We start from the raw sequence: 17,228 nt of genomic DNA on the forward strand, positions 1-17,228 counted from the left end.
GGGGCTGGCTTTTGGCAGCTCACACAGCTGCCTTTGGTCGGGCAGACCACCCCTCCTTTCTCTCCAGGGCAGCGGGGTAGGGGAGGCAGTAGTGTCCTTTAGCGATTTCAGCTGGAAGATCTCAGAAACAGTTCCCTGCTAGCGGGTAGGGGTGGAGGGTGGGGACCAAGGATCAGAGGTCAAGCCGCACAGGGGGTCAGAGCAAGTCTGCACACCCTCTGACGCTCCCTAGGGAGGATCCAGGATGTGGAGTATCCTGTGGTGATATCAGCACCCCATTGGCCCTCCTTCTAGAACATTCATGGCCCCTGGTCAGATGTTGATTGGTCACAAGTCCAGGGCTTAATGTAGGGTTTGGGGGTGGGGGTGGGGGTGGGGTTAGGGTTTTGTTTGAGCTTACTTTTAATTTCAAATTAATTGAGGCTCATTGTAAAAGAATGATACCCAAAAAGCAGAAGTCCCTCTGTTGCCCAGTCCCCTTCTGAGGTAACCAGCCTTTGACATAAATCTTTTTTAGACTTGTTATGCATATATAAACATGTAGTTGTTTCTTTTATTGAAATGAGATTGCACTCATTTGTTGTTCTGTACCATGTTTTTTCATGTAATAGTGTATCATGGATAGATTTCCTTATCGGTACATATACATCTGTCCAGTGCTTTGTTGTTTTGTTTTGTTTTGTTTTGTTTTGCGGTACGCGGGCCTCTCACCGTTGTGGCCTCTCCCGTTGCGGAGCACAGGCTCCGGACGCACAGGCTCAGCGGCCATGGCTCACGGGCCCAGCCGCTTCGCAGCATGTGGGATCCTCCGGGACCGGGGCACGAACCCGCGTCCCCTGCATCGGCAGGCGGACTCTCAACCACTGCGCCACCAGGGAAGCCCTGTCCAGTGCTTTTTAACAGCCAGTGTGTAAGTTCTTAACCTAGTCAGTGGATGAGGTCATAAGATCCATGAATTCCTGGAACTTTATTCTAAAGTGTGTATGTGTGTGGCAAGTGTGGACACACACACATTTTTTATTTATTAGATTTTCAAAGGGGTCTGTGGCTCAAAGAGGGTTAAGAACTGTGCGTTTGAGAACATCTGGCTCGAGCATGGAGTTCTGGGAGCCTCCTTTTGCCTCTGCCCTGATCTGGGGTAGTGTGGCCTTGGCCAAGTCCAGCCAGCTGTTGTTACCAAGCACCTGTTCTGTGCCAGACGCTGTGCCAGGGAGACAGAGGTGTGGAATCCACACGCCTGACCTGAAGGAGCTCAGATTGTAATGGGGGGTGGACACTTACATGGTGTAACGGTGGTAGAAGCAGCCATCAGCTGGGGACATGGTGAAGTCAGCCGGGACAAGTGTTGAGAAGGAAATCAGAACAAGGACCGAGGGGAGAATATCTCGATGGTGATGGCGAAATAAGGCGGGAAGCTAGGTGCCAAATACTGTGTGAGTCACCTTCACATATTTATGTTCCTGGGATCTTTAAAAGAACTTATTAGAGTTGCTGTTACTCCCTTTTTTACCGATGAAATAAAATGGATACGAATACTAAAGAAAACAAGAGGGAAAGTTTCAAGAAGGAAAAAGCGATCCGCGGTGTAAAGCGTGCAGGCAGTTAAGCAGAGGGAAGGGGCTTGTGGATTTGGCAGTTAGGTGATTGCTGACCATGTTTCCACCTGGGTAGGCGCGTGCCTGAACGTAGGTAAAAACGTCCCAGATGTAAAAGCTAATATACCTGGAAGGGCCTTCAGCGAGGTGGGGTAGCTGGGAGCTCTGGAGTCAGGCTTCCCCCACCAAAATCCCAGCTTTGCTACTTTATATCCAGTGACCTTGAGCAGATTACTGGTCCAGTCTTCAGCTTCCTTGTCTGTAAAATGAGATGATATCACCTCCTAGGCTATCGTAAGATGTAAACGACTAATGCTTATGAAGTGCTGAGCACGGTACCTGGCACGTGTTAAGTGGGCATTAAATATTAGTCCTCATTAATTAACATCCTCATCAGAGTCCAGCCCTCACTTGACAGACGCAGACACTGAAGTCCAGGGAGGAGAGGTGGCCGGACGGGCAGCTGGCCTGGACCAGGAGGCCGTCATTTCTCCCTTGGGACCGCCCTTTCAGCCTGCTCTCCCTGGGGCTGGCCCAGACTTCTAACGCGCCTTGTGTTTTGAAGTGTCCCTTCCAACCCCCTCTGATCTGGGTGGTTGGGAAGAGTTTTAATATTCCTGGGACACTCCAGAGGACTTATGGATTTCTTCACAGTTAAAGCCGAGGCTCCCAGACTTTCTTGGCTCACAACCCTTAATGTCTCAGTCATTTTTTCAAGGTGCTCCAGGCCAAAACAAGTACTGACCAGTTCCATTTATTAAATAATTGGGTCAAATAATAAGTCTTTATCCTAATAACCTAGTAGCCATTTGAATAACAACACACATAAACTGAGAGATAAATTTTGCTCTTAAACAAGCGTTATTTACTAACGGGATGCATGCCTTGTTGGGCAGGCACAACTTCTCCAACTCAGAAATCATTGGACACCGTCACTTTCATTTCCTGCTCCACATCATCCCCCTGAAGTACCTTTCTGTCACAACAACCTCCAGAAACCTAGCTTCATAAAGATATATCATCAAAAGAATGCAGTTCGATCGTTGAAACTGAACTGTCTCACGCTAGTAGTTTGTGTGGTGTCCCCAGATGTCAATCGTTGCTGTTTCCCTCAAATGCAGAATACCCTGTAGCCCCCTTCCAAGTTCTCTGCGGTGCCCCAGGGCGCTTCACCCCACAGTTCGGGAACAGTAGGGTTAAAGACGTTTGCTAATACCAGTCCGGTTGGCGAATTAGTTCCAACTCAGGTTCAGAGCTGGAAACACTGACAGGGAGTCAAAGTTCATGTGAGTTGATTAACCAAACCAGATATTCTGCAAGTAACCAGAAGAGGGACATTTTCCACTGATAGGCTAAAGTCCAAAAGCTGCACAAGTCTGCAGGTCTCAGAAGAAAACTGCCAGAGGCCCTGACTGACGGCTTCCAGGCTGGTTTTGTTACCACTCGTGCCCCCTGGTGGCGCTTCTCAGGGCTAACATGAGAACCAGCTGCAGCCGGAAAGGACAAGTCTCTGTTAGCAAGTGTAAGCATTTAGTAAGCTGCTCTTATTTGAGCTGGAGGGAGGAGGCGGGGAACTGGCATTTCCTGAGCACCCACTAGTTGCCAGGCCTGGTGCTGGTCATCACCCCTCCAGACCCCCACTCGACCCACCCTGGAGCAGATGCCACTGTCCCCACCGTTCACATGTGGAGGCACATAGCTTGGGGGAAGTGATCTACCTTTGGAAATGGCCGAGCCAGGGTCTCAGCCCAGGATGTTTGTATCCAAGGCCTATTTCTTCCCTCCATGTCATGCTGGTCCCTGCAGAAAGGAGTGGGTGGTCCCTGGCCTGCCAGTCCCCTGTAAGAGGGGCCTTGGCCAAACCCCTCCCCACAGGAGAATCCCCTCCTATGCCCAGATTCTGGGGAAACAGCTGCAAACAGAGTAAACAAGCACTACCCCATCCACATGGACACTTTAGCCCTCAGGGGAAAAGGCAGATAATTATGAGCAAATAGTAAGTGCTGAGAAGGATGCTGAGGGTCCAGGGGCACTGACAGAGGCAGAATCTTGGCCGCATCCACTCTGGCTACAGAAGCCCAGCATCTTAGGAGTAGAAGTGGATGTTGATACAGAAAATGTCCCATGACCTAGAAACTGTCCAGACATTTGGGCTGGGGAAAAGAAAGTTCTGTGTTTGGCAGATCTCTGAGGGTGGGCAGCATGCCAGGGGCCTGGATAAGGATTGTAGTTTTTGTGACTATATTTCCATAGGCATCAGCACTGAAGAACTTTAATCAAGTGCTAGGCGTTGACCCCGACCCCCAGGGGGCACAGTTTAGTCTCTAAGGGTCCAGTAGGCCCACTAGGGCCCCTGCCTGGCCTCAGAATCGTCACCGGGAACATCAGCGGCCTCTGTGCAGGGAGCTTCAAGGGTCCTGACAGGATGCCAGGGAAACAGCCCTGGTCCGTCACCCTGATTCACACCCACCTCTGGGCCCTTCCAGGTGCGAGTTGAAGTGTTTCGGGCTGAGGAGTTGATGGCATGTGCGGGATTGACCTCACCCAGAATCGTCCCTTTGTATGGAGCTGTGAAGGAAGGTCCTTGGGTCAACATCTTCATGGAGCTTCTAGAAGGTAAGGAGCCAGCCGCCGCTCCTTCTCCCTCCACATTCAGAGCCAAGGGTTTCCCCGAGTCTTGCCCAGGTTGACCCTCGTCCCCAGTCAGTCCGGTTTTTTGTTTTGTTTTTTTGCGGTACGTGAGCCTCTCACTGTCGTGGCCTCTCCCGCTGCGGAGCACAGGCTCCGGACGCGCAGGCTTAGCGGCCATGGCTCGCGGGCCCAGCCGCTCCGCGGCATGTGGGATCCTCCCGGACCGGGGCACGAACCTGCGTCCCCTGCATCGGCAGGCGGACTCCCAACCACTGCGCCACCAGGGAAGCCCAGTCAATCCGTTTTTACTCTCTTGACCCTCTGACATGAGCAAGAAAGGCCTGCTTTCTACCACCTGCCCTTCGGAGGCCCTTGCCCTTGGCTAGCTTGCAGGCCTGGAAAAGCCCCATGTAAAGACTAGCCATTGGTCTCCTAGGTGGCTCGCTGGGCCAGCTCATAAAGCAGAGGGGCTGCCTGCCGGAGGACCGGGCCCTTTATTACCTGGGCCAGGCTCTGGAAGGGCTGGAATACCTCCATACCCGAAGGATTCTACACGGAGATGTGAAAGGTAAGGCTCAGGGCGCCTGTGGCCCTGGTCCCCGTGGGGCTCCTTCCTCACCCCACCCTGCCTGGTTTCCTCCCAGGTCTTCTGGGCCTGCTCCAGTAGGAAGGGGAAGTGTGTTCTCCCAGCCCTCAGCCTGGCACTGTAGTTTCCAGTGGGCGATGCCCACAGAGAACAGCAGATCAAGCTCCTACCGCACTGGTGACCACTGGGGGAGGGTGGGGACAGCAGAGCTGAGTGGCACTGTCCCCTCACCCTCAGAGATCCTGCTGCCTGCCTCCAGGCTGAACTGATTCCCTCCTCCCTCCCTCCATGACTAATGAAACTAATCAGAAGCAGCAGGTGCCATGCAGGGTCAGCCAGAAATTCGCCTCGCCGGAGGCGCAGATTGGGCCGGGGCCCTTGGTGACTCACCTGTTCCTCTTCTTCCCGGGGGTGGCCTGGCAGCCGACAATGTGCTCCTGTCCAGCGATGGGAGCCACGCAGCCCTCTGCGACTTTGGCCATGCTGTGTGCCTTCAACCCGATGGCCTGGGGAAGTCTTTGCTCACAGGTACGCCCCTTCCCGCCACCGCTCCCCACAATGATAATAGCCAGTAGCCTTTACTACGCATTAGCCATGTGCCTTCTGTACTTCCTTAATGGCAATCAGAGATGTGAGCACTTTAGGTCCACCAGGATGCTTCAGCCCTACAGCAGCCCTAGGTTATGAGGCTTTTGTTGTTAGGCTTAAATGCAATGATGCACATCAGGTGCGTGTTTCTGCTGTTCCTGTTATACAGGGAGGGGAACAGAAAGGCTGGGTGCCTCGCCCGAGGTCCCCAGGTCTCCTACCTCAGAGCCCCCAGAGCTCCACCCCTCTCGTCCAGCCTTTCCTGGGGAGCTGTGCTCCCAGCCTGCGACCTCAGCCCTCCTGTGTCTCTGAGAGCACAGTTTCTGAAAGCAAAATGGGAAGGCTGACCAAGGGGCTGGGGCTCAGTAGCTGAAGAAATCCCTGTTTTTAACTTGCATTCTTCTGGTTATCAAAATAATCCATACCCACTGTAAAATATTTGGTGACTACAGTGTTAAGTGGTACGGAAGGGGAGGAAAAAAGAATTCTCACCGTTCCTCTTGCCCAGAGAGATAATCATGAATATTTTAGATAATTCCCTCCAGGTCTTTTTTTTTTTCCGTACATAGTTAAGGCCATTATAACACGATTTTGTGCCCTGCTTTTTTATCTATAGCATTAGCATAAAATTATTTCATTTTGACCAAAGGAAAAACAGTCTTTTAGAAGGATTCTTTGTTGTTAAAGGACTGTTGGTAATTCTGAAGATGTAAATTGCACATGGACACCTGCCCTCCACTTTGAAATAACTCTAGTGCTTTCTTCTTATTACAAAAATATCTTTTCTAATATCTTTTGCAGAAAGTCAAGCTAAGCAAAACTGCAAACCGCTGGAAAAAAATACTGTTCACATCTGGCATCAATCTTTCTAGTCTTTTATGCATATAAGTTTTCTTTTTCCTTTTTGTTTTTTTTTTAACCTACATTTTAGGAACATCATACCACTAATCAGTCTTCTACAACCGAATTTCCAGTGTCTAGGCCCCTCCCCGCTTTTGGGAAAGCACTTTAAGGGTTTGGTCCACGGGCAGAGCCCGTGTTTTGGATGATACATTCTTTGTCCTAGTCCCCAGCACAATCCCCGACTTGGCCCAGCCCCAGCAAGTTTGATCTGGAGGCTCTATCTCTGTTTAAAGTACTCTGAGACAGTCAGGGTGTTTCAGGAATCGACTCGGGTGGTCATTGCCGAGGCTTCTGCCCGTCAGAGTTCACAGTTGCCTCTTCTGTCTCTCCTCACCTTCTCAGGGGACTACATCCCCGGGACAGAGACCCACATGGCGCCAGAGGTGGTGATGGGCAAGCCCTGTGACGCCAAGGTGGACGTCTGGAGCAGCTGCTGCATGATGCTGCACATGCTCAATGGCTGCCACCCTTGGACCCAGTACTTCCGAGGGCCGCTGTGCCTCAAGGTCCGTGACAGCACCTGGGGCCGCCAGCGGGGCCGCGGGGCCCGGGCTGCAGGCTTGATGTGGCCTCCCGTTTGGGCCGCTCTTCAGTGGCAGATGGGAGCAAGCAGAGGCCTCATCATAAGTGTGGGATCCTGACTAAAATACTTGGCTACTGGAATCTGAGGGTCCAAGGGCAGATCCTAGGTGAGGGGTCTTCTTGGGTCCATGGTTCAGGGCTCTCTTGCGTCCACACCCCGGGCTACCTCTGCCTGCCTCCTGACAGGCTGGGCCTGGGGGTCATGGGTGCCTCACCCCCCGGCTCTGTGCTGTCCTACCTTTTCTTGGAACAGTCCCAGCTCTCACTCTAGACCAGGCCACTCTGGTCCTTGTGACCAACCCCAGCACAGCAGAGCAGGGGAGAGTGGGGAGGAGCAAGGACAGAAAGCCGGGGGCCAGGAAGTGACGGGGTGGCGGGCCTCATATGTTGCCTTTTGACCCCCAGATTGCCAACGAGCCTCCGCCTGTGAGGGAGATCCCGCCCTCCTGTGCCCCCCTCACAGCCCAGGCCATCCAGGAAGGGCTCAGGAAAGAGCCTGTCCACCGAGCGTCTGCCGCAGAGCTGGGGGGGAAGGTCAGCCTGGCGCTGCAGCATGGTAAGAGCCCCATGCTGGCTGCAGGGGGCGAGAGAGGCGGCGGGGTCGTGTAGTGGCCAAGAGCAAGGTACTCAGCCTCTCAGAGCCTTGGTTCCCCCGTCTAGAGCATGGGCCTGACACCAACCTCAGGCTTGTTAGGGAGACTGAGGTCACGTGAGTCGAAGTGCTTAGTACTGTGCCTTGTACTGTGCTTAGTACTGTGTCTTGATGCAGAGGCTGTGCTCAGAGATGGGGCAAGGGGTTACAACGTATAAAGGGAGGCTTGAACTCAGTATCAGAGAATGTGAAATAAAGCCAGGTTATCACTTTCTAGCCATTTGTGTGGGGAAAATCAGGAAGTTGGTGTCACGCCAAGTGTTGGTGGGGATGAGGGACAGTGGCCTTTGCGCTCTGCTGGAGAGCACCTGGCAGCACTCCGGCAGACGTCTGCAGACCCGGGACCCAGCACCCCACTCCAGGGCGCACCGCCAAAGAAACTCTGCCCAGATCCATAAGGGGACACGCCTGCGGGTGCACGCTGCAGTGTCGTTTGTGGGAGGGGAGTCGGGTGTCCCTCCCTGGGAGCTTGGAGAGGCCAAAGGTGGGGGTGGGGGGTGGAGGATGCTCCACGCAGCGCTCACAGCAATTAAAGCAACTCTGCTCACGGGGCAACCTGGCTGGATCTTCAAGCCGCAGTGCTGGCTGCAAAGAGGACCAACAGAGCAAGGCCTAGAACACAGTGCCTTTTCTGGAAATTAAAAATTGATGAATAGGGCTTCCCTGGTGGCGCAGTGGTTAAGAATCCGCCTGCCAATGCGGGGGACGTGGGTTTGAGCCCTGGTCCGGGAAGATCCCACATGCCGCGGAGCATCTAAGCCTGTGCGCCACAACTACTGAGCCCGCACTCTAGAGCCCGCGTGCCACAACTACTGAGCCTGCGCTCTAGAGCCTGCGAGCCACAACGGCTGAGCCCGTGTGCCACACCTACTGAAGCCCACGCGCCTAGAGCCCGTGCTCCGCAACAAATGAGAAGCCCGCACACCGCAACGGAGCGTAGCCCCCACTCGCCACAACTAGAGAAAAGGCCCACGCGCAGCAACAAAGACCCAATGCAGCCAAAAATAAAATAAATGTATTAAAAAAAATTGATAAATAAAAATAACACATGCTTTGCAAGAATTCGATCAAACCGAAAATGACATGTTGAACATAAGAGAACATCAGCCGGGGGCGGGGTAGGGGGTGGCAAGGGAGAGACAGTGGTTATGGGAACGAAAGGGAATAAGTAAAACAGAAGAGAGACCTTGCAGAGCCCCCTGACGCCAAACCTAGATGGTAGTTGTAATGGCCCCAGGGCTGAATTGCCTTGCACTCCAGAGGAATGGTGTCTTCAGGAAGCACTGACTATTGGGAAGGGAGGGGTAAGAGAGACGGAGGGTCAGCGAGGCCCATTCGCCTGGGAACTGTGAGTTGGCATTACCCCAGAGCTATTTTTAAATCTTCTCTTTACTATTAATATTAACAAAGTTCTTCTCTGGAGCCAATTCTGTAATTTTTAAATTTGCAGTTGTTACCTAGGAGGAAAATGGAATAAAAGAAATACTGTCGTAGTCCCATCATCAGGGCCATCTTACGGAAGAGGCCTCCTCTGGAGACCACACACTGCCCTCCGAAGTCATGTCCTGGCCGGGCAAAAGGCCACTCTCACTGCCCGCTTCTGGCCCTCTTCTGCTCAGGAAAGGCCACCTGGCCTGGCCCATTTCCACCTCACCACGTGTGCTCTCTGTTTTGTAGTGGGAGGTCTGAGGAGCCCTTGGAGGGGAGAGTACAAAGAACCAAGACATCCGCCGCCACTCCAAGCCCACCCACCGTCAAGCCAAGGGCACCCTCACCAGACCCTACGTGCCCCGCCAGTGGAGCTGTCGCCAGGGGAGCTCTCACCAGGGGACCCGGGGCCCCAGCCAGCTGAGGATGCAGCAGGTGGGGCCCCTAAGCTCCAGCCTCCTCCACCCCCAGAGCCCCCAGAGCAGAACAAGTCTCCCAGCCTGCACTGGGGCAAAGAAGAGTCCGGGACGTGGGAACCACTGGCTCTGTCCTCCCTGGATCCGGCCCCAGCCAAGAACTCCAGCTCACCAGAGCGGAAGGCAACCTTCCCCGAGCAAGAGCTGCAACAGCTGGAAATAGGTATGGGCAGCCACGGCATCCAGGTCCCTGAGCACTGGCCTGGGCCCTGCACCAAGGCCTGGGCTTCGTCCTCTTCCCCAGGGTCAGCAATCTGTGCAGAAGAACGCCGACGGCACAGCCGGACCCTCCCAGTCTTTCACAAGGTCTTCTGCCTTTCTCTGCAGAATTATTTCTGAACAGCCTGTCGCAGCCGTTTTCTTTGGAGGAACAGGAGCAAATCCTGTCATGCCTCAGCGTCGACAGCCTCTCCCTGTCAGATGACAGTGAGAAGGTGAGTCGGCCGTGGGCCAGGAGCCGGGGCACAGGGCAGGTGGCTCTGTGTCCGGCCAGTGAAGGGGCCATGTGCAAGTAGTGGGTAAAGGGCAGGTGACAGGGGTGCCCGTTCCTTCTGGGAGGGGTCCTCACTGGGGCAGGGGTCCTGGTTTCTCAGAATGAGACGGTCCATCTCCAACACACCCGGGAATTAGGGACTGGTTTGGCTACTAGGATAGTGAGGGGAAAGGCTTGGCTTTGGTCCCCATAGAATTACTGTTCACCCTCCTCCAGCCCAAGGGCCCTTCAGGAGCTCAGCCCTGTGCTGAGCCCCAATGCTCAGGAGAGCCACGCTCCAGCCTAGGACATGGGCACTTCCTCGCCAAATCAGACCAAGGCCAGAGATGGTTCCCTGAGCCCGGGGGCCTGAGTCTGTGCCCACTTCTGTTTCAGAACCCGTCCAAGGCCTCTCAGAGCTCGCGGGACACCCTGAGTTCCGGCGTGCATTCGTGGGGCAGCCAGGCGGAGGCCCGCAGCTCCAGCTGGAACATGGTGCTGGCCCGGGGGCGGCCCACCGACACGCCGAGCTATTTCAACGGTACAGTCCCCTGATCCGCCTGGGACTGGGGAGTCTGAGAGTGGGGCACAGTGGGGAAGGGAGAGGAAGGCACCTGGCACCCAGAATCTGAGGTACCTGGCCATTAAGTTGGTTGACAGTAAAGGCCCTGATCACCCAGAGCCTTTCCTCATGGGGCAGTCAAGGACCATTGCCCCTTGTGAGCAGTTGATAGAGTCCCAGAAGGCCTCTAGCTTGGGGCAGAGAGCAGTCTTTCCTGGCCTGGAGTCCCAAAGCTGAGCGATTAATGTCTTCTAAAGGGAAAAGGAAGAACGGGACCCCATGAGCGTTTTAATCAAGAGGTCAGCAATAGGGGCTTCCCTCGTGGTACAGTGGTTAAGAATCTGCCTGCCAGTGCAGGGGACACGGGTTTGAGCCCTGGTCCGGGAAGATCCCATATGCCACAGAGCAACAAAGCCCGTGCGCCACAACTACTGAGCCTGAGCTCTAGAGCCCATGAGCCACAACTACTGAAGCCCATGCACCAAGAGCCCGTGCTCCGCAGCAAGAGAAGCCACCGCAATGAGAAGCCCGTGCACTGCAACGAAGAGTAGCCGCTGCTCTCCGCAACTAGAGAAAGCCCGCGTGCACAGCTACAAAGACCCAACGCAGCCAAAAATAAATAAATATTAAAAAAAAGAAACTCAGTAGTAGGTTTGCTGAGATCCTCCTCTGACATTTGAAGTCAGAAGATGAGAAGGACAACATATGTAGAACTCTGTTTTCAAGCATGGTTGCAGAGGTCATGTTGTGATTTTGATAGAATGAGGGTTTCATCAGCTTACGGTTCCCTGGGGACAGTGAGACTCATGGCATCAAGCCCCCATGCCTGGCCACAGGCCGCTCCACCTCAGGGACTTAAAATCTAATTTGCCCACAATCTAATTTAAGAATCTTTGTTTCCAGTTCCTTTCTGCTTTGTAAGTTGAAATACTACTTCCCCACAGGAGCCAACCCTAGATATTTGCACTGTGCAGGCCAAATTCCTGGTGTTGACAGGAAATGGCCAGTAAGAGCTAGCAGGGGTATAACATTGCAGCCACTCCATCCTCCATGTCATCTCTGCAGCTTCCCCACAGCCACCCTGCTTCCCCCTACACAGGGCGCCTTAGGGAGCTAGCAGCCACTCCCCTGACGGTCACCTTACCTGCCTTCTAGGTGTGAAAGTCCAAATACAGTCTCTCAATGGCGAACACCTGCACATCCGGGAATTCCACCGGGTCAAGGTGGGAGACATCGCAACCGGCATCAGCAGCCAGGTAAGGGGGCAGGTACACGCTTAGGGGCAGAGCCCCAGAACCCAGTGCACCTAGCCCAGTCCTCCAGGAAGGAGGCTTTTGAATAAGTAGAAATGGCACCAGAGGAAATAGCTGGCCCCAGATGTCCCCTGGGGTCCCAGGGCAAGACTGGCCGTGGTGATTGAAGGGTCCTCAGGATCCACACTTGGGCCAGGAGAGGTTCTGCAAGTGTTCCAGAAGGAAAGGCAGCTGATACCTCAGGGCTGCCTACTCGGCTGGAGGGAGGTGTCTGCCAGCACGGCAGGAGGCCATCAGCACCGCACTTCTAGGAACCTTCGGTGCCCCTTGCCACTCTCAGACCCATTCGTTTGCTCTGCCCGCAGATCCCAGCCTCAGCCTTCAGCTTGGTGACCAAGGACGGGCAGCCCGTGCGCTACGACATGGAGGTGCCGGACTCGGGCATCGACCTGCAGTGCACCCTGGCCCCTGACGGCAGCTTCGCCTGGAGCTGGAGGGTCAAGCATGGCCAGCTGGAGAACAGGCCCTAACCAGCCTTCCACCACTGGCTCCACTTGGCCAGAAGTGACCTTCCTTCTCGGTGCTCAGCGCTGCCCCCGAGACACAGGCTCAGCCTGCCTGCTCCCAGGGGCCTGCCAGCTTGTGGCTCAGCGGTGGGACCAGGGGCTGGCAGCAGTGAGGTGGGGCTAGCACAGCACCTCCCAGGATCTCCCACCTGTGTCCCTCCTGAGCCCACAGGAGGAGGAGGAGGAGGACAGGAGGCCTCTTCCCGTGGGGAGCAAAGAGGGTCTTCTCTGCCTTGGTCCTGACAAGCTGGCCTGACCCATTAGGATCAGTGACCACTTGCTGGCAGTCAGGGGAGAGTGGCTTCCGGCCCAGGTCCCAGAGAGGTGGGCGAGCCCCTCCCTCGGGTTCCAGGCAGGTATGAGCATCTAATGACCTACCCCCAGGCCCAGTACAGGACTGGGGCAGCAGGTGTGCCTACCCTTGGGTTAATGGAGGGGGCCCTCTGACGCCCTTGGCCGGCCTTGCCTGGCCATCAGGCCCCCTTCTATCTCTAGGTGTTTTTCAGACCAGGTCAGGGAGGGAGGAATGCCTGACACTGGGGGTCTCCCTGGGAGAAAACACCACACTTCTCAGGGAGCCGCAACCCAGGCCCTGAGCTGAGCTCAGCTTCAGCAAGGACCAGAGAAGGCGTTCGAGTGACATGGTTCTCAGTCCCTAAGCACATGCCCCTTCGCTGCTGGCCACGAGTCTTCCCCGGAGCAGCAGGCCCCAAGCCCCAACCGCAGGCCCAGCACCGCCCCTGCGCAGCTGGCACTCAGCTCCCTCATCTGTAGTAGCGAAGGGCGACATGAGACCTACCTGACGGGAACCGTCTGAGGACAGAGCACGATAGACTCGAGAGAAGGCGGCAGACGCAGGTGCTAGTTACCCAGGCCACGGCTCTCAACAGCCTCACGTGAGCTTCCCGAGACACTCACTGGTCCTGCTGCCCCTGGTCTTGGGGGCACTGCCAGCTGCACTTTGCACTCTGATGACCTCAAGCACTTTCATGGCTGCCCTCCAGGAGGGCAGGCCAGCGGTTCTGCATGAGCACAAGCAGGCCAGGAGATGGGGTGAAGGGACTCAGCTCTTGACCCTTCTCCATGCATGTGACCCCTCAAACCTCCTTCAGGTTTCTTTAAGGTGAGCACCCCCTACCATCACCCCAACCCAGCCTCTTCTTTCCGGGGGAGCTGATCAGCACTCATGTAGCATTAATCAACTGTGAATTGTTGTGGGGTGAGGGGATGTCCCCTGAGGTTCCATCTGGGGAGAAGCTCATCCCCACGTTTTGCCAAGGTGGCCTCTGCCCAGCTCTCCACATTGAGCCATGCTGCTCCCCAGGGAGAGACCCCCGGCCCCCCCATGCATGAAGAACTGCAGCCTTGGTCCTGCAGAGTTGAGACGGTAGAGAACTCCTCGTGGGCAATAAAGTTTGAGGTAATAAGTGTGTTTGGGCCACGGTTGTCTCCACTCGCGCCTGCCTGTGTGCTGAACCTCGCATCCTGACAGCAGCCTCCTTGCGCCTTCTTGCTGGGACCTTGTCCAGTCTTGCCCCGTAGGCAAGGACTGTTCTCAGCCCTTGAATGGGGCTGCTTTTCCCACCACTCCTCCCGGTTGGTGCTTCCAGTTCCGCCTCTGAGCTATCCATTCAGACCAGTTAGGCAAGATGCCCCACCCGGTGACAGCAGGGAAGTCCCTGGCAGAACACTGCCAGGCTGAGGGGAGGAGGAGGAGGGTGTCGAGCCTGGGCACTGACCCAGCAGGGTTAGGTGGGGGCAGACCACATGCCCAGAACAAAGACATCCCCCCCCCCCCCCGCCACTCCTCTGTCCCTGAGGCCTGGCTTCCTGGGAACTGAACTGGGAGTGAGCCTGCACTCCCAGCCCTTCCAGCCACCCAAGTGTCTGCAGGTGATCAGAGATGACTTTCCCAAAGTCGGTTCCCTGGTGGTGGGAGAGGACCTGTCTGAGGATGGATGCCACCAGCGCACAGGGTGCCTTATCTAATCTGGCTCTGCACCCCAAAGCTGTGTCCCTGTGTGTGTGCACTGGACACACGTGCACAACTTGGGGTAAAGGTGGCAGGTTCAGCAGGTTCTTGGAGGGTCCTGGGCGCACAGAAGGGGCAGCGGCCTTGTGCCAGTGTGCCCAGGGCAGGTGCAAAGTTCAGCCTAGCAGACCCCAGGCTTACAGCTCGCCGCCCTCCACCAATCTGGGCCTGCTGCAGAGAGCAGGGCCGCCCCATGTCTCCAGGAGAGGGGCATCCGGCTGGCTGCGGGGCGAGGTGGGGCAGCCCACTCCGGAAGATGCCCCCCAACCGCCAAGCCCACCCACTCGCCGGGATCGTGAGCGCTGTTCCCTGCCCGCAGCGGTCGCGGCAGGGATGTCACAGAGGCGGCGACATCACAGACGCCGGCGCCCCCGGCATCTCCACCGCCCTCCACAGCCCGCCACCAAAGAGCGCACTGGAGGCGGAGGCGTTAGCAGCCACCAGCCCGCTCCCCGCCTCTCAGACAGAGCCTCGGTCAGCATGGGGGTGACAGGTGGGAGCGGGCGGGCGCGCGGCGAGGCGGGGCCGGGCGCGGAGGGACGGCCGGGGCGGGGCCGGGCGGGAAAAGTTAAAGTGAGGGGCGGGGCTCCGGGGGCGGGGATTGGCCGGGGCCCCTGCCTGGCGCCTGAAAGGAAGGTCGACCCCAGCCAAAACCCTCGCCATCCCAGCGAGGATGAGGGGCGGTGCTACCCTGACCACCACACCCACCCAGCGTTGGCCCTGCGCGGTGCACAAGCGTGTGTGTACACACGTGCACACCGAGGGGTGGAGGCTACGGACCCGGCGGGTTCTTGGAGGGCTTCAGGGTACCCAGAAAGAGCAGTGGCCCTGTGCCCAGAAACGACACATGAATTATCCCAAACTGCCGAGAACCACCCCCAAATCAAATCAAGTTGTTCCTGGTTGATGCTTGGAGCTTGTGCAAGGAAAAGCAATCTGCTTCAACAGATGTTTACTGAGCGCATCCGTTGTGCTTTGCACTCTTCTCCGTACCAACAAGCAAAGATGTTTGCCCCTCAGGGCCCTGGATCTCCCAGGTTTCTAATAATGGGGGCTCAGATCCCCCCCTCCCCCGAAATGGAAGCTTTCTTCTCAAGACCTTCTCTCCCAGGAGGACATAGGCCAGCCTTCAAAACGTGCCAAGAACCAACTACCAGAGAGCAGCTTCCCCCCGCCCCCCCCCCCCCCCCCCGTCCCAAATGCCTAAGGCAAACAAATTGATGCAAACAACTTAAATCACTCCTACAACATTTACTGCAACCCCTTCAGGACTTACTCTTTTTTTCTTTTTTCTTTCTTTTTTTAATCTCAGCAGAGAACAGTATTTTATTTTATAAATTTATTTATAAATCTACTTATAAATTTATTTATTTATTTATGGCTACGTTGGATCTTCATTGCTGTGCGCGGGCTTTCAGCGAGCAGGAGCTACTCTTCGTTGGGGCGCGCGGGCTTCTCATTGCGGTGGCTTCTCTCTGTTGTGGAGCACGGGCTCTAGATGCGTGGGCTTCAGTAGTTGTGGCACGCGAGCTCAGTAGTTATGGCTCACGGTCTCAGTTGCTCCGCGGCATGTGGGATCTTCCCAGACCAGGGCTCAAACCCGTGTCCCCTGCACTGGCAGGCAGATTCTTAACCACTGCACCACCAGGGAAGTCCTATTTTAGTTTTTAATTGTATAGTTGATTTACAATGTCATATTAGTTTCAGGTGTACAGCACAGTAATTGTTATATATTTTTTTTCAGGTCCTTTTCCCTTATAGGCTATTACAAAATGTTGAGTATACTTCCCTGTGCTATACAGTGAGTCCTTGTTGGTTATCTATTTTAATATATAGTAGTGTGTATATGTTATCCCTACCCCCCCGCCCCTGCTTTCCCTTTGGTAACCATAAGTTTGTTTTCCGTGCCTGTGAGTCTCTTTCTAGTTTGTAAATAAGTTTGTTTGTATCTTTTTTTTTTTAGATTCTACATATAAGCAATATCATATGATATTTGTCTTTCTTTGTCTCTCTTATTTCACTTAGTATGATAATCTCTAGGTCCATCCATGTTGCGCAAGTGGCATTATTTCAGCATTTTTAATGGCTGAGTAATATTCCATTGTGTGTGTGTGTGTGTATATATATATATATACCACATCTTCTTTATCCATTCATCTGTCCATGGATATTTAGGTTGCTTCCATGCGTTGGCTATTGTAAATAGTGCTGCAATGAACATTGAGGTGCATGTATCTTTTTGAATTAGAGTTTTCTCCAGGTCTATGCCCAGGAGTGGGATTGCAGGATCATATGGTAACTCTATTTTTAGTTTTTTAAGGGACCTCCATACTGTTCTCCATAGTGAGAACATTCCCACCAACAGTATAGGATGGTTTCTTTTTCTCCACACCCTCGCTAGCATTTATTATTTGTAAGGGCTTAGCATTGTGCTAGGCCCTGAGTCTGATGAGTTAACTAAAAATTAAAAGGTAGGTTGGATAGCTAGGATTATCACTGAGACGATGACAATGGAGATTTGGGCTGTCAGGCATGAGCAGGATTTTGTCAGGAGAGAGACTTTCTGAGTATCAGAAATAGCATGTGCAAAGGCACTGGGGCACAAAAGACCCTGCCATGCTCCAGGGTGTCTTGGGCTTGGGGCAAGGCAAGGAACTGGATACCAGGAGATGAAAAAAGAAGGCAGAGGTCAGACCATGCAGGATCTTTGAGGCCACCCTGGAGTCTAGACGTGAGCAGAGGCAGGGGTGATGCAGCAGGCTCACTCTGCAGTCATTGAGATGCCCAGTGGGGATGGGGGTGGGGGCACATGGTTCAGTGGTCCATCTAGAGGCCTAAAGAAATCTCAGACAGCACAATGGTTAGCACCACAGGGTTTGGAGCCAGTCCGACTTGTGTTCAG

General features: G+C 54.6%; 1 protein-coding gene across 2 annotated transcripts in view; it reads left to right on the forward strand.

The window, feature by feature from the left end:
- Nucleotides 1–12,258, forward strand: part of MAP3K14 (mitogen-activated protein kinase kinase kinase 14) — a gene marked incomplete at its 3' end in the record, with an annotated part of 41,764 nt that extends 29,506 nt beyond the window's left edge. For both annotated transcript variants that reach the window (XM_082860097.1, XM_082860098.1), the window contains 10 exons: nt 4,082–4,211; nt 4,663–4,794; nt 5,236–5,340; nt 6,646–6,809; nt 7,291–7,441; nt 9,215–9,604; nt 9,769–9,875; nt 10,310–10,454; nt 11,631–11,731; nt 12,094–12,258. In XM_082860097.1, coding sequence (XP_082716223.1) covers nt 4,082–4,211; nt 4,663–4,794; nt 5,236–5,340; nt 6,646–6,809; nt 7,291–7,441; nt 9,215–9,604; nt 9,769–9,875; nt 10,310–10,454; nt 11,631–11,731; nt 12,094–12,258 — 1,590 coding nt within the window. The remainder of the gene's footprint in view (nt 1–4,081; nt 4,212–4,662; nt 4,795–5,235; nt 5,341–6,645; nt 6,810–7,290; nt 7,442–9,214; nt 9,605–9,768; nt 9,876–10,309; nt 10,455–11,630; nt 11,732–12,093) is intronic.
- Between the last annotated feature and the right edge of the window lie 4,970 nt (nt 12,259–17,228).

Source organism: Leucopleurus acutus, assembly GCF_964270905.1.
Source record: "Leucopleurus acutus genome assembly, chromosome: 19".
Classification (NCBI taxonomy): domain Eukaryota; kingdom Metazoa; phylum Chordata; class Mammalia; order Artiodactyla; family Delphinidae; genus Leucopleurus; species Leucopleurus acutus.